This window comes from Setaria italica, chromosome IV (assembly GCF_000263155.2).
Source record: "Setaria italica strain Yugu1 chromosome IV, Setaria_italica_v2.0, whole genome shotgun sequence".
NCBI classification, from domain to species: domain Eukaryota; kingdom Viridiplantae; phylum Streptophyta; class Magnoliopsida; order Poales; family Poaceae; genus Setaria; species Setaria italica.
Window position 1 is genome coordinate 11,586,923 of NC_028453.1, and position 13,595 is coordinate 11,600,517.

Genomic DNA, 13,595 nt, shown 5'->3' on the forward strand with positions numbered 1-13,595 from the left:
GTCTATGGACCTAAATCAAGGAGTGGAGTGTGCGGAGTGGAGTGTGCTGCGCTCAAAACTTGGCTTTGAGGATATCCTACATACAAAAAACCCTACTTTGGATGTTGCTGCCTCAACATGGCCGTGGTAGCGGTTGTACTGTGGGGGCAGAGGGCATTGCCACACCCTGGTGCTCTTTGTTTGCTCTCTCCTTCTTCTCCTAGAGATATACATGCTAAAAACATTCTCTAAAAAAATAAAATCCACTTACTTGGTAATGTGACTGGCCAGTCATTAGATTGAGTGTGTTGAATTCTTTTCTTTGGCGAAATCCGGTAGGCAGATCAGTACTAGTAGTACACATTACACCAAACAGGCATGAACATGTGGAGATCGATACTAGTCCGATGCACATCATATACCGCATGCCCAAGCCACCATCTCCCTCTTTCGGAAATGTGAAAAGGGACCAGAAGAAAGGAGACTTTAGAAGTGAAAAACGTACGCATACAGACGCTAAGTACCTGTCACGACGGCCACATCACCTTTGTCACAATAATGCGCATCGTTTTGGTGTTGCACTTTCCCTTCACCTTGTGGTGTGGTTCGCCTCACAACGAAATGAGATTGGCCTAGCCTTGTTCTACGACTAGAATGCAAGACGCCAAAGCCTTACAGTGCAGTGGAGTAACCAGTTAAGCTATAAATAAGTGGAGTGGGGATGGCCAAAGCAGCTACATACACAAGCACACAAGCTTGTGGGCTGTGGCTGTGCACGGCAGCACGAGCGCATTGCACCTCCACCACAGCGAGCAGAGACAGAGGAGGCGGCCATGACCATGGAGGCGGAGACGAGGAAGACGACGGGCAGGAAGAAGGGTGGTCTCAGAACAATGCCCTTCATCTTCGGTAAGCCGTAAGCGAGTCTCCTAATCAGCAGCATCGAATGGAAATCGAATTTGTCTCGCTAGCTTAATCAGTTGGTTTTGTACGCGCGGCGCAGCTAACGAGGTGGCGGAGAAGCTCGCCGTGGTGGGGTTCTCGACGAACATGCTGACGTACCTCACCACGCAGCTGCACATGCCGCTGGCCAAGGCCGCCACGACGCTGACCAACTTCGGCGGCACCTCCGCCGCGACGCCGCTCATCGGCGCCTTCCTCGCCGACGCCTGCATCGGCCGGTTCTGGACCATCGCCGCCGCCTCCGTCGTCTACCAGGTCGGCATGGCGCTGCTGACGGTGTCGGCGGCGCTGCCGCTGTTCCGCCCGCCGCCTTGCAAGCCCGGTGGCGCGGCGGCGTGCCAGGAAGCGGCGCCGTGGCAACTGGCAGTGCTGTACGTTTCCCTGCTCCTCAACGCGGTGGGCGCCGGCGGGTACCGGCCGTGCATCGTGGCGTTCGGCGCCGACCAGTTCGACGAGTCGCGGGCGGCGGAGCGCGCCCGGAGCTGGGGCTTCTTCAACTGGTACTACTTCTGCAACGGCGCGTCGATGCTGCTCGCCGTCACGGCGGTGGTGTACGTTCAGGACAACGTCGGGTGGGGGTGGGGCCTCGGCGTGCCGGCCTTCTGCATGGGCGTCTCCGTCGCGGCCTTCGTCGCGGGGTACCCGATGTACCGGCGGCTCGAGCCGGCGGGCAGCCCGTTCACGCGGCTCGCGCAGGTGGTGGTCGCCGCCGTCAAGAAGCGGCGGCTGCCGGCGTGCGACGTCGTGGACGCCGCGAGGCTGTACGAGAACGACGAGCTCGACGCGCCCATCTCCATGTACGGCAAGCTCGTGCACACGGACCAGCTCAGGTAACTCCCCTGTTCTCTCACTCACTCACTACTGTGCATTACTAGGAGTACGTTTCCGGCGAAGTTTTTATCTCGGTTGGAGACGACGATTGGATTGAACTAGAATTCTTAGCCCACGATGAACATAAGAAATTGCCAAGAAAGGATCACGGTCACTGCCATGGTGGGAGACCTAATCCAATTGCATTGATGAAGAAGAGGCCGGAAGAAATCACAAGGCCACTTCGGATGGCGCCAAACATGGAAACGGCGGTGTCATGTCGCAACGGCACCGCACACATAGTACTATTATATAGCCGCAGCTGGATTTTTTCTCTTGGTGTGTCCGATCTTGGACTCTAACACTGAAAAGGTGGCAGCGCATGGGTCCATTTGGTTGCTCAAGGAACATGCGTGATTGCATCTCGGTTAGTTGTCAGAGGATATGTCTCCCCCACCTGAAATTCTTTATCGACGGAGAACTAAATCTCTCTGTTTCCCCTCCTTTCCAAGAAGGGAACTAGATACATGACGAGGTGGCAATCACCATGGGAACAACCATAGTGGTTTTTTCCCCTCTTTTTAAGAAAGGAGAACCATAGTATTAACAAGCCTAGTTCAGTTAAGGGAATCCAAAACGAATTCAGTGTCAACGTGGCGGAGCTTAGTGAAGTGTTTTAACCATTTCGACAAAGTATGTATTAGGGTCGTTCCAGTATACAATCGATCTGAAAATGCAAAATCCGATGAATGCAAGAAACATAAACGCACACGATTTGAGTGTTGTTTGAAGGTCGATTTTCCTTACTTAGAAGTCGACAGCCACTAGGTGCAAAGTCCGGTTTTTCTCAGCCATGATTCGATTTTTAGACACATTGGAGCTGCCATTATTATTTTATTCCTTATATTTTAAAATATAAGCATTTTAGTTTTTTCATAAGTTAAATTTCTCAAACTTTAGATGGAGTGTATGTTAGGTCCAATAAAAAATAGCAATATCCTCCTTATATAAGCAATGGCCCTTTGTTAACTTGTACAAGGAGTTCCCTTCCAGTATTGTCGAATTTATTCATGAGGTCAAGATATAAGTAGGTAACTAGGTGGTGGTAGGGGTGCACGACGAACAAGCAAAGAAGAATACTTGTGAGGAGGAAGATCACCCCACAATCTGATTGTCGAATGAAAAGATGAAAAAGGATGGGCATCTGAATTGTAGTATCACGAATTATGATTGGTTGAACGGTTGGAATTTGGAAAAGATTTGGAAATGGCCCCTGATAAAGTGGGTGATCATAGCTCCCTTATGTTAGAAACAAAAATCTGTTCTGGATTCAACAGAAATGAATCGATCGAGTCAAGTGATGTTGTCCATTTTTATACTGAACGTGAAGCCACAACGTCGAGTTTAACTGACACTGTTTCCGGACTTCCGGTGTGTGTTTGCCTCCGGCGTGCAGCTTCTTTGACCGCGCCGCGGTCGTCACCGACGGCGACCTGGTCACGCCGACCGATGCCGCCTCCTCCGGCAAGCCATCCCCACCCCCCGTCCCGAACCCGTGGCGCCTGAGCACGGTGCACCGCGTGGAGGAGCTCAAGTCGGTGATCCGCATGGGCCCCATCTGGGCGGCGGGCATCCTGGTGATAACGGCGTCGTCGACGCAGCACACCTTCTCCCTCCAGCAGGCCACCACCATGGACCGCCGCCTCGCACCGGGCCTCTCGTCGTTCCAGATCCCGGCGGGCTCCATGACCGTCTTCGCCCTCCTCGCCATGCTCCTCACCCTCTTCCTCTACGACCGCGCCCTCGTCCCGCTCGCGCGCCGCGCCACGGGGCTTGACCGGGGCATCTCCTTCCTCCACCGCATGGGCGTGGGCTTTGCCCTCAGCGCGCTCGCCACCCTGGTCGCCGGCGTCGTGGAGCGCCACCGCAGGGACGCCGCCTCCACGGCGCCCGGCGCCACGGATGCCGGCACGTCGCCGCTGTCGGCGTACTGGCTGGTGCCGCAGTACGCGCTGCACGGGATCGCCGAGGCGTTCAACTCCGTGGGGCACCTCGAGTTCATGTACGACCAGGCGCCCGAGAGCATGCGCAGCACGGCCACGGCGCTCTTCTGGCTCTCCATCTCGCTGGGGAGCTACGCGAGCACGATGCTCGTGGACGCGGTGCACCGGTGGAGCGCCGGGCCCGGCGGCGCAAACTGGCTGTCGGACAACATCAACCACGGCAGGCTCGACTACTTCTACTGGGTCGTCACCATGCTGCAGCTCATGAACCTGCTCTACTACGTCGTTTGCGCCAAGAAGTTCACGTTCAAGCCCGTGCAGCTCCACAAGGAAGTGGAGGAGGAAGAAGTGGGCATGGCACTGGTGGAGCTGCAGGATAAGGTTTGAGCAGCATCGCAGCAGCTATGTGCAGGTACAGGTCTAAGCTGCAAAGCAGGTAATACTAGTGCTAAGCAGATTATCTGCAACTCATAAGGTTAATGCATCTGTTGTTTTGCCCGTCGGGCTTTCCCCTTTATTAATACGCTGCAGCAGCTCTCCTGCTAGCTCTTTTCAAAAAAAAAAAAAAAAGAATTGTAGCCATGTAGATCAGGAACATTGAGTGATATTGTTCAGGCAAGCAACCTCAAAGTTGTCAATTGCAAAAGCTCAAAATTGCAATCCAACTGTCAACTGTAACTAAGCAGGTACTAGCCTAAGCCTACTAGGTAGTATGTTGTATGTACATGTCTGAACCTTGATGTTATTGTCTAAGCATCTGTTTGTACACTAGGGATAATCAGAGAGATTGTTCAGGCAAGCAATTTCTGAAAGTTTTCCAGCCAAATTATGCAACATATTTCCTAATTTCAGAAACAATTCGATCTTGAATCATGGCACATCTGACAGTTCATTAGAAGTCAATAGTTTAATGCATTATTCAAGAACAAGAAGCCACCTAGAAGTAGGAAACAGGTTTGCACACACAATATTTTGACATGAACTCCCCAAGCAGAGCTTTTGCAGAGCAGCTAGGGAGTACTAGGTGAACCTTCTGATCTTTACTAGGAGTACATACCGATCCAAGAACGCGCGGCGAGACGCGAACCGGCCGCGGGACGGGTGGATCACACGGTGAACTTGATCTCGAACCCGGCGGACGGATCGACGGGCTCGGCCGGGGATGGGACGACGGCGGTGACGGTGGAGGCGGGGGGCCCGACCGGGAAGCGGCGGGTTATCATGTCCTCGATCTTCGCGGGATCGCCGGACAGGAGGGCCTCCACGGAGCCGTCGCGGCGGTTGCGGACCCAGCCGGCGAGGCCGAGGGACTCGGCCGTGGAGGCGGTCCAGTCGCGGAACCCCACCCCCGTGACGTGGCCCTTCACCACCACGCGGACCGCCTTCCGTGCGGACTCGGGCTGCGGCTGAGGAGCGGGTGGAGACGGGGCGTCGGCGGGGGCGGAGGTTGCCATGTCGCCGGGCGAGGTGCGGTTTCGGACTTGGGGGGGGGGGGCGGAGTTTGCGGCGCGGCGGCGGCGACCGAATGAACGTTCTCGAAGGAATCTAGGGAGCGGACGGAGGTCGGAGAATTTAGGCTTTTGGGTTTGGGCCTTGTCTAACTTGTAACTCGGGCCGGCCCAAACGCTCTCATTTTCTGAACAGAATAATGCAGTTCTTGGCAAAACCTCCCGAACCGTTAATGCGAGGTTTTTACACCAGATTATTGTTGGGGGAGCAATCCTGTTATCAGTCCAAAAGAATTAGCGCATGGATTCAAATGTAAAACGATCGGCCATTTTTCTCCACAGCAGCTGAAACTAACAATCCAGGGCCGGAAGCGGTTGGGACGAAGAAAACTTCAGCACAATTTAGCACTTCCCCATGGCATATAGGCGCACACACCTGCGTGCCCGACATTCAAAACATGCTCCATGAACAACTGACTCTTTTTCTGAAAAACACATGAACAACTGACTCACCATGGACACGGACAAGGATTTCATGGCGGTAAGCATATAATTAAGGCGCCCCAGCTGGTAAGACACCAAAGAAATGCATAGCGGGGCCACTCCCTAGCGCTCGCGCGCCGATGATGCGTTGGCAGCGAATGAAGGGATATGCCTTTTACCCCTTCCTTTCTCTTTCTTCTTTCTTCTTCCGCTGCCGTCGTTCTTCTTCCTCGCGCGACCACACCGCTGCCCCCGCCCCCACGGCCCGCCTCCCTCGCGGCCGACGGCGCCGCCCACCGCGCTCCCGCCGGCCGCTCCCACCGCCCGCGGCCGGCGGCAAACTCGCCGCCGACCGAGCCGGCCACCAACCGCCCCCGCCCCCGCCACCTCCAACCCGTCGTTCCGAACAACTTCGGCGTCCTCCGCCCCCGCCACCTGCACAAGCCACCGGCTATCCTGCCCCGCCCCGGCCGGCGGCGCCCTCGCCGCCCGGCCCCACCGCCCGGTAACCCGCCACCACCGCCGGTCGACCACCGCCCCAAGCTCTTCTCAAAGTCCGGCGGTCACAGATCAACCCCGGCAACCCCCCACCCCGAAAACCCTAACCCCTATCTTCTTCTTCTTCTCCGACTGCGAGCGACATCTCTTCTTCTGCTCTTCCAGCTGCGAGCGGCGTGGTGTTTCCATTTTCTTCAGTCGCTGCTAAGCACGCGCGCTGTATAAGGTTTTCGAATGCATAGTCAAGCAAGCCATCATCACAGGAACAGAATGCACCAAGCAATCACCGTTCACCATTCTGGTCCTATCCCAACTCTTACACAAGCAAATATTAATACAGTCGTGGAGGTCATACATCCAAATACCAAAGCTTGGTTTTATAAACTTGTCAAAATACTGGTACTTCGATGCATTCAACCATTTTTCAAACAAGTTGGTGACTGACAAGCACACAGTTACAGAAAATGGAGAAAAGGAAAACAAAATTATTAAAGAGGGAAAATATCAGGTGAATCAATGTGTCAACGATGTGAGTATCAAATGTGCGAAACCCATTTTTGCAGTGTCAAATGTGCGAAGCCATGTGTCAAATGTGCGAAGGCATGTGTTGGGAGTGTCAAAAATCTAAATTTCTCCCGACTGACAAGCACACAGTTACAGAAAATGTAGTTGTCCGTCGACACCAAAAGGCAGGACTGTAATCACAAGCCATGAACACGGGTACAGAGTGTGCATCAAGTAACCAGAGTCCTCCTGCTCTCAACTCTTATAACTACTGTTCCTACATTCATCGACGTAGCACATCGCAATTCCAGCAATTTGATCCAAGATCACATATTATAGCACTGAAAATTCTGAAGAAGTGTTCTTCGGAGCAAAAATTACCATCAGCGACGACTGGCAGCGTTCGCCAGAACCACGCCGCACGAAATCGCGAACGAGCCAGCCACCAATCAGGTGGTGGGCTTGCGGTGGAACCCTTCGGCAGGGTCTACGGGATCGACGGGGGAGGGAACGACGGCGGTGACAGCGGCGGCGGGCGGGCCGACGGGGATTCGCCGGGACACCATCTCGTCGACCTTGTCCGGGTCCCCGGAGAGGAGCGCCTCCACGGTGCCATCGCGGCGGTTGCGGACCCACCCGGCGAGCCCCAGCGAGCGCGCCGTCTCCACGGTCCAGTCCCGGAAGAAGACCCCCTGCACGCGGCCCTTCACAACCACGCGCACCGCCTTAGGGGCCGGCGACGACGGCTGCTGCTGCGGCGGTGGGTCGGATGGGGAGCCCGCGGACGCCGCCATGGCGCGGCGGGGCGCGGCTGCGGTGGCGCTGAAGGGGCGGAGGAAGCGGGGCGCGGTGGCGGAGGTGGAGGGGAACATTCTGGAGGAGCGGAGAACGCGATTTTTTTGAGATGGTTGGTCGGAGTTGGAGCCTCTCGATCTCGAGTCCTCCATTCTGATTTCTGGAGTAGACCACTGGACCGAATTAACAGGTGGGCTTGGGGGCTTGGGCCGAACATGAATCAAATCAGCCTGTAGCAGTATTAAGGATCTATTTGGTAGAGCTCCACGCAGCTTCAGATTAAAAAACAGCTTCGCTCCTAATTTTTCCAGCCAAACGGTTTTAGCTCTAGCAACTCCACCGCAGATATGCTCCACGAAAACGGTGGATCTACCCCCAGATCCATGGATTTGGTGGAATTGGAGAAAATTACCCACCACTACCACTCATTAGTGGAAAATGACCGGTTCGTTCTATTTCTTTTTCTTCTTCTCCATGCAAAACGCTGTCATCCTTCTCTTCCTCTGCTACGCCGCCGTTTGCCCCTGCATGCCGGAGCGTCGCTCGCCCTTGCTCGCCCCTGCCAGCCGAAGCCCCACCCGCCCCTGCCCGCCCCTACTGCCGGAGCACCGCCCCTGCTCGCCTCTGCTCGCCCCGCCCGCCGGAGCCCCGTCGCGCCTGCCGCCGGAGTGCCGCCCTTGCTTGCCTCTGCTCGCCCCGCTCGCTCCGCCCGCCGGAGCCCCGTCTGCCCCTGCCGTCGGAGCACCACCCCTGCTCGCCTCTGCTCCCCCCGCCCGCCCCTGCTTGCCCTTGCCCGTGGGCGCCGCCCCGCCCGCCGGAGATCTTCTACGGGAGGCGTCGTGGTGGCCGTGGCGGGTGTCGTGGGCCGTGGTGGTGGCCGCAGGCAAGGAGGAGGACGGCGGGTCCGCCGGCGCGGCGACGCTTGGCAGGGAAGGTAGTGGCGGCATGGAGAGGGCGCGGAGCCTGACCGTCGATGACCTGGAGGAGCTGAAGGGTTGCGTGGATCTGGGCTTCGGCTTCAGCTACCACGAGATCCCCAAGCTCTGCGGCATGCTGCCTGCACTCGAGCTCTGCTACTCCGTGAGCAGACGCCAGCGCGCGCGAGGTCACACTCGCGGCGACGAGGAAGGAGATGTTTTTTTATTCTGATGCATGGGTCCAAATTGTCAGTGAGACAAAGATAAAAGTGGAGCTGTACCAAACGCTTTTTGAGATCATAGATCCACGGTGGAGCATCTCTATGGTGAAGCTAGCTGGATCTATGGATCTGGAGCTGTTTTTTCAGAGCTGGAGCTCTACCAAACAGGGCCTGGCTTGTTTGGGAGCACTTCACTTCACCAAAAATCACTCCACTCCACCAACTCCAAAAAAATCGCATCCAAACGTGTTCAGCTCCAGCAATTCCGGCTCCAGGAAAAACGTGGAGCAGGGGGGTAGATCCACGTTTTTGGTGGAGTACCTCAAGGGGTGCTCCAAAAACCTTGTTTACAGACCTCGTCATGGAGTTTATAGTTCTTTACCCACCATGCCATCCGTTACACAGTACCCCTTCGATTCCGGTCAAAAGAAAAAAAACACTAAGACCCATCCGCTACTCATTTGCCTGTCGCCCGACCTTGCGCCGAGGCATCCGCCAATCCGCCGATCCGCCGCCGGCGCTCTTCCGACGAGATGGACGGGGACAGAGGTGCCGGTCTGGGCGGCGCGGCGAGGGAGGCGCCCACCTGTCTGGGCGGCGCGACGAGGGAGCCCCCCGCCGGTCTGGGCGACGCAGCGCGGGAAGGGCCCGTCGGCCTGGGTAGCGCGCCGAGTGCGGCCCCCGCCGGTCTGGGCGCCACGCCGAAGGAAGGGCCCGCCGGTCTGGGCGGCGCGCCGAGGGTGGCCCCCGCCGATCTGGCCACCGCGCCGAGGGCGGCTGCCGCCGGTCTGGGCAGCGCGTCGAGGGCGGCCCCCGCCGGTCTGGGCGGCACGCCAAGGGGCGGCCCTGCCATTCTTGGCAATGCGATCGGCGTGACGAGGGAGGCACCCGCCAGTCTGGGCGGCGCGGCGAGGGGCGGTCTCGCGCAAGCGGGAGCTTGTGGGCTAAGCATTGCATCAGGCATGGAGCAAGATCCGTCCAGGGGTGATTTCGGGGGCCAGGATGATGGTGACCAAGGTCTGGATGTCGGCGGACGAGGTCGTGACTGTGTTGGCAATTTCAGGGGTGACGGCCAAGGCCGTGGCCGTGTTGGCCAGGGTGGCGGCCGTGGCCATGGCTGTGGCGCCGGGCATGGCAGCGAGAAGGCATCAAAGAGAAACGCTCCTGACACGGTAATGGTTTCATCTTTCGCTTTCTCTATGTATGGTCCACGGAAGGACTTCTGTTCTGGTAGGCATGAAAATATACTTTTTGCAAATTGCAATCAACCTGCTTTTTTATTTCAAATCAGAACTAATTTTAGGTTTATTCAATAGGAGCATCGTAGTCATAACTAGTTGCAATGAATGGACCAACAGCTGTGCGCCCAAAGTTTGTGTTCATAAACATGTCTGTAGTAGGATACAGTGGTGAATGTGTTCTTGTAGACCACCCATTTGATAACAGATAGTATGCTACCAACATAGCAGCACTAGAGTTTGTTTCTGGGGAAACAGATATTAGTATATCGCCTAGGAAATTTAGCAGTAATAGAGTTTGTTTCAATAAAGTCCGCTGAATGCAGAGCAAATTGAAGAGTTACAATTAACATGCAGCAGGATCATACACAAGAATTCCTTATATTTGTCCGGGTACCATAGTTTGGTTAATGAGATTTCAGACGGTGACCTTGCTGAAAAATACGCCGATCCCCTGGTCAATGGTCATGTCTATGCTCATGTGAGATGTCTGCACACTTATTTTTCTTAATGCCCATTAGATCAAACTACGTTAAACTTTTAAGGATGAGATCATAAGAAGCATGTGCCCATATCCACATTTATTTATTGTACAATGGCCCAATACCTTTACCAGTACATGTAAGGAAACAGATTAAATCCTAAGCAACTAGGCGAGAAAATAGATTAAATCCTAAGCAATTCAGAAGCCAAGAGGGCAAGAATCTGATGTGAACATATATAATAGAGAAAACGAGTAACAGGTATCAAACAGTACGAGGACACCAAACCGTTCAGCTGGTTTCTGTTTTCGCACTAAAACAAAACTTAGAAAAATCCCTTGGCAGTAGCACCCACTACAAGACTGGAATGTAACAAACAAGCTACTATATCCGGTCACTTCACTTCTTCTCTTCCTTCTCTGCCTCAGCAGCCTTCTTCTGGCGGGCACCAAGGTGCTTCTTGTTCATCCGCTCAAGGTGGAGCTTGCCATAGGTGCATATTTTGTTATATGGATTGCATGTTATATGGATTGTGACTGAATAACAATTGTGGTTTTATCAACGAGGTCAGATTACTTTGAATGCTTGTACTTGAATGGATTGTCATACGTTATTCAGGGTGATTCAATTGAATGGACTGATGCAAACACGACGATCATATGTTCGTTGTTTGCCAAACAAGTTAAGAAAGGGAATAGACCGAACACTCATTTGAACTCAGTAGGCTATGATGAGGTTAGTAATGAATTTTTCAACCTCACAGCAATTCGTTTGACCAAGCGGCAAATGAAGAACAAGTGGGATAAGTTGAAGATCGATTTAATGACTTGGAAGAAATTGATGAGGAAGCAAACGGGTGCGGGATGGGACAGAGCAAGAGGTGTGATTGATATGGATGATGAGTGGTGGAAGAAGGCAAGTGCAGTGAGTTCCGAAACTATTTTATTTCTGTTAAGTAATAGGTTCATGTCATTTCTTTTTGTAAATAATGATGATGTCCTTGCAGGATATTCCAGGTTGCGGCAAGTTTCGAAAAAATCCGTTGCAAAATGAGGAGGACTATCATGTTTGCTGACATAACTAATGATGAAAGCGATTATTGGAATACTATGAGCTCTAATCCTATCATACCACCAACACAAGAGGATGTTGACAACAGACATGTGAATGAGGTTCATGATGTCCCTGATGATTGTGACCATGACGGAGTTGCTTGGGATGAAACAGATGAGGTCCAAGAGGTTACTCCTTCTCCTACTATTTTGTTAGCAAACAAAAGAATTCCACCAGCAAAGAAACAAAGAACTGGAACAGCACAAGTTATTCAGGAACAAGTAACCAAGATTGCTGAGTCCACTTCCTCTTTTACATCTAAAAAATTAGGTGAAGTAACTGTGCAACAAGTCATGGACCTTGTGTTGGAATGTGGGGCAGGATATGATACAGATGAGCATTATATCGCCATTGAGTTGTTTGTGAAGAAGGACCAAAAGGACATGTTCATGACCCTGCCAACAAACGAGATTAGATTTAATTGGCTTCCCAGAAAGTACAATGTCAAGTATGGCAATTGAGGAATTGTGTCATTTTAATAATACTTTTTTTGTTCGTATGAACTATTGTTATTGAAACTGAAGTGTTATTTCAATTTTTACTTACTTGTTGGACTGAAGTATTGTCATTCAACCTTAAGTGTTATTTTAATGCCAAGTATTTATTTTATTTTATATGTCATATGATCTCTTATATGTAGGAAAGTAAGAGCGATAGTGATGACTCTAATGATGAAAGTGAGGTCTTTTGGAATCTTATGTTGGGTGCTGCAGAAATTGCACAAATATATGCTGGCCTCTACCTTGTTAAAAACCTACCAAGGACATCTGGTGTAAGTGGAACAGGATGGCTGCTAGAGATAATGAAAAGTCCTGGAGAATGTCATAGACAACTATGTATGAACAATGAAATCTTCTTGGATCTTCATGGTGTGTTGGTGGGAAGGTATGGGCTGCGACCTTCTATGCACATTAGCGCACAAGAGATGCTTGCTATGTTCCTATACACATGTGCTGGAAACGAGTCTAATAGGAGAGCTCAAAATAGATTTAAGCATTCTGGCGAAACTATTAGTAGGAAATTTGATGAGGTTCTAAATGCTTTGATGGCTATGGTGAAAGATTTCATTCGACCAAAGAATCCCAACTTCCCCATAGTCCATAAAAGGATAAGAGATGACAAACATGCATATCCATATTTCAAAGATTGCATTGGTGCACTTGATGGCACTCATATCCGTGTTGCTCTTTCACCTGATGAGCAAGTGAGATATATTGGAAAGATCGGGGTAGCCACTCAAAATGTACTAGCAGTATGTGACTTTGACATGCATTTCACTTATGTTTCCACGGGACAACCTAGAGCTATGCATGATACAAATGTGTTGTACAATGCACTCAGAGTGGATGAAGAATTTTTTTCCATATCCTCCACAAGGTAACATGTGTTCAATTTGATATATGAATGTGATTAACATGTAGCATTAATCCATAACTCATATTATTTTTATGTGAATATAGGCAAATACTACGTTGTGGATGCGGGATATCCTAATCATCCTGGCTACCTCGCTTCTTACAAGGGTGAAAGGTATCATTTACCGGAATGGCATAGAGGTATTGAACCTAAGACGCCTATGGAAAGGTTCAATCGGGTTCACTCATCTATCCGCAATGTGATTGAGCGATCTTTTGGACTATTAAAAATGAAGTGGGAAATTCTTTGGAAGATGCCACCGTATCCCATGTACAAGCAAAAGATGATTGTTGTGGCTACCATGGTCCTTCATAATTTCATTCGTGAGCATGGAGGTCAAGATGAAGACTTTGCTCAGTTTGATCGTGATCCTAATTTTGTTCCTACAATACCGGAAAGATATAACAAATATGCAGTTTCGCAAGCGACGTCAGATGGGTCAACTTCCGCACTCAATGTGCCAACTATGGATGTCTTTCGTGATGAGCTAGCCACCACACTCTCTCTTGCTTGGAACAAGTTTGTAATGGAAAGATTGATTTTGTACCGTATTTGTTGCGACCTTTCATTTTGCAAAACATTATCGAGTTGAACCTTCTGTTAAAAAAATATTGTAGCATCATGTACCGTAGCGCATGGTACTGTAGCACTGTGGTACTGTAGCACGGAAAAAATAAAAGAAGAACCCTTCTCAATGCTTAAAACAAAACCAACTATTCACCATG

The 13,595-nt window shown here is 51.9% G+C and overlaps 4 protein-coding genes across 5 annotated transcripts; 2 read left to right on the forward strand and 2 right to left on the reverse strand.

The window, feature by feature from the left end:
• The first annotated feature begins 515 nt into the window (after positions 1–515).
• LOC101753798 (protein NRT1/ PTR FAMILY 3.1) lies at positions 516–11,246 on the forward strand. 2 transcript variants are annotated; one of them, XM_022825846.1, is made up of 4 exons: positions 516–888; positions 983–1,772; positions 3,209–4,191; positions 11,105–11,246. In XM_022825846.1, the coding sequence occupies exons 1-3, from the start codon at positions 813–815 to the stop codon at positions 4,140–4,142; spliced, it is 1,800 nt and encodes a 599-aa protein (XP_022681581.1). In that variant the 5' UTR covers positions 516–812; the 3' UTR covers positions 4,143–4,191; positions 11,105–11,246. The 2 variants fall into 2 exon arrangements, with proteins under 2 accessions (XP_022681581.1, XP_004965186.1); XM_004965129.3 differs by lacking the exon at positions 11,105–11,246 and having other exon boundaries at positions 517–888; positions 3,209–4,523.
• On the reverse strand, positions 4,599–5,421 carry LOC101753386 (acylphosphatase). The gene has a single exon (XM_004965128.4). The coding sequence runs from the start codon at positions 5,207–5,209 to the stop codon at positions 4,862–4,864; it is 348 nt and encodes a 115-aa protein (XP_004965185.1). The 5' UTR covers positions 5,210–5,421; the 3' UTR covers positions 4,599–4,861.
• On the reverse strand, positions 6,715–7,560 carry LOC101752986 (acylphosphatase). The gene has a single exon (XM_004965127.2). It carries the CDS (start codon positions 7,558–7,560, stop codon positions 7,138–7,140), a length of 423 nt encoding a protein of 140 aa, XP_004965184.1. The 3' UTR covers positions 6,715–7,137.
• On the forward strand, positions 8,817–11,915 carry LOC111257053 (L10-interacting MYB domain-containing protein-like). Its single transcript, XM_022826075.1, has 3 exons — positions 8,817–9,793; positions 10,960–11,256; positions 11,358–11,915. Exons 1-3 carry the CDS (start codon positions 9,155–9,157, stop codon positions 11,913–11,915), a joined length of 1,494 nt encoding a protein of 497 aa, XP_022681810.1. The 5' UTR covers positions 8,817–9,154.
• Positions 11,916–13,595: the final 1,680 nt, after the last annotated feature.

What these genes read in the sequence shown, in the direction of transcription:
- LOC101753798 (XM_022825846.1), top strand. Translation starts at nt 813, where the DNA reads ATGACCATGGAGGCGGAGACGAGGAAGACGACGGGCAGGAAGAAGGGT. An exon ending in AACAATGCCCTTCATCTTCG is followed by an intron (nt 889 to 982) that starts GTAAGCCGTAAG and finishes CGCGCGGCGCAG; the next exon opens with CTAACGAGGTGGCGGAGAAG. An exon ending in GTGCACACGGACCAGCTCAG is followed by an intron (nt 1,773 to 3,208) that starts GTAACTCCCCTG and finishes TCCGGCGTGCAG; the next exon opens with CTTCTTTGACCGCGCCGCGG.
- LOC101753386 (XM_004965128.4), bottom strand. Translation starts at nt 5,209, where the DNA reads ATGGCAACCTCCGCCCCCGCCGACGCCCCGTCTCCACCCGCTCCTCAG.
- LOC101752986 (XM_004965127.2), bottom strand. Translation starts at nt 7,560, where the DNA reads ATGTTCCCCTCCACCTCCGCCACCGCGCCCCGCTTCCTCCGCCCCTTC.
- LOC111257053 (XM_022826075.1), top strand. Translation starts at nt 9,155, where the DNA reads ATGGACGGGGACAGAGGTGCCGGTCTGGGCGGCGCGGCGAGGGAGGCG. An exon ending in AGAGAAACGCTCCTGACACG is followed by an intron (nt 9,794 to 10,959) that starts GTAATGGTTTCA and finishes TACGTTATTCAG; the next exon opens with GGTGATTCAATTGAATGGAC. An exon ending in ATGATGAGTGGTGGAAGAAG is followed by an intron (nt 11,257 to 11,357) that starts GCAAGTGCAGTG and finishes AGGATATTCCAG; the next exon opens with GTTGCGGCAAGTTTCGAAAA.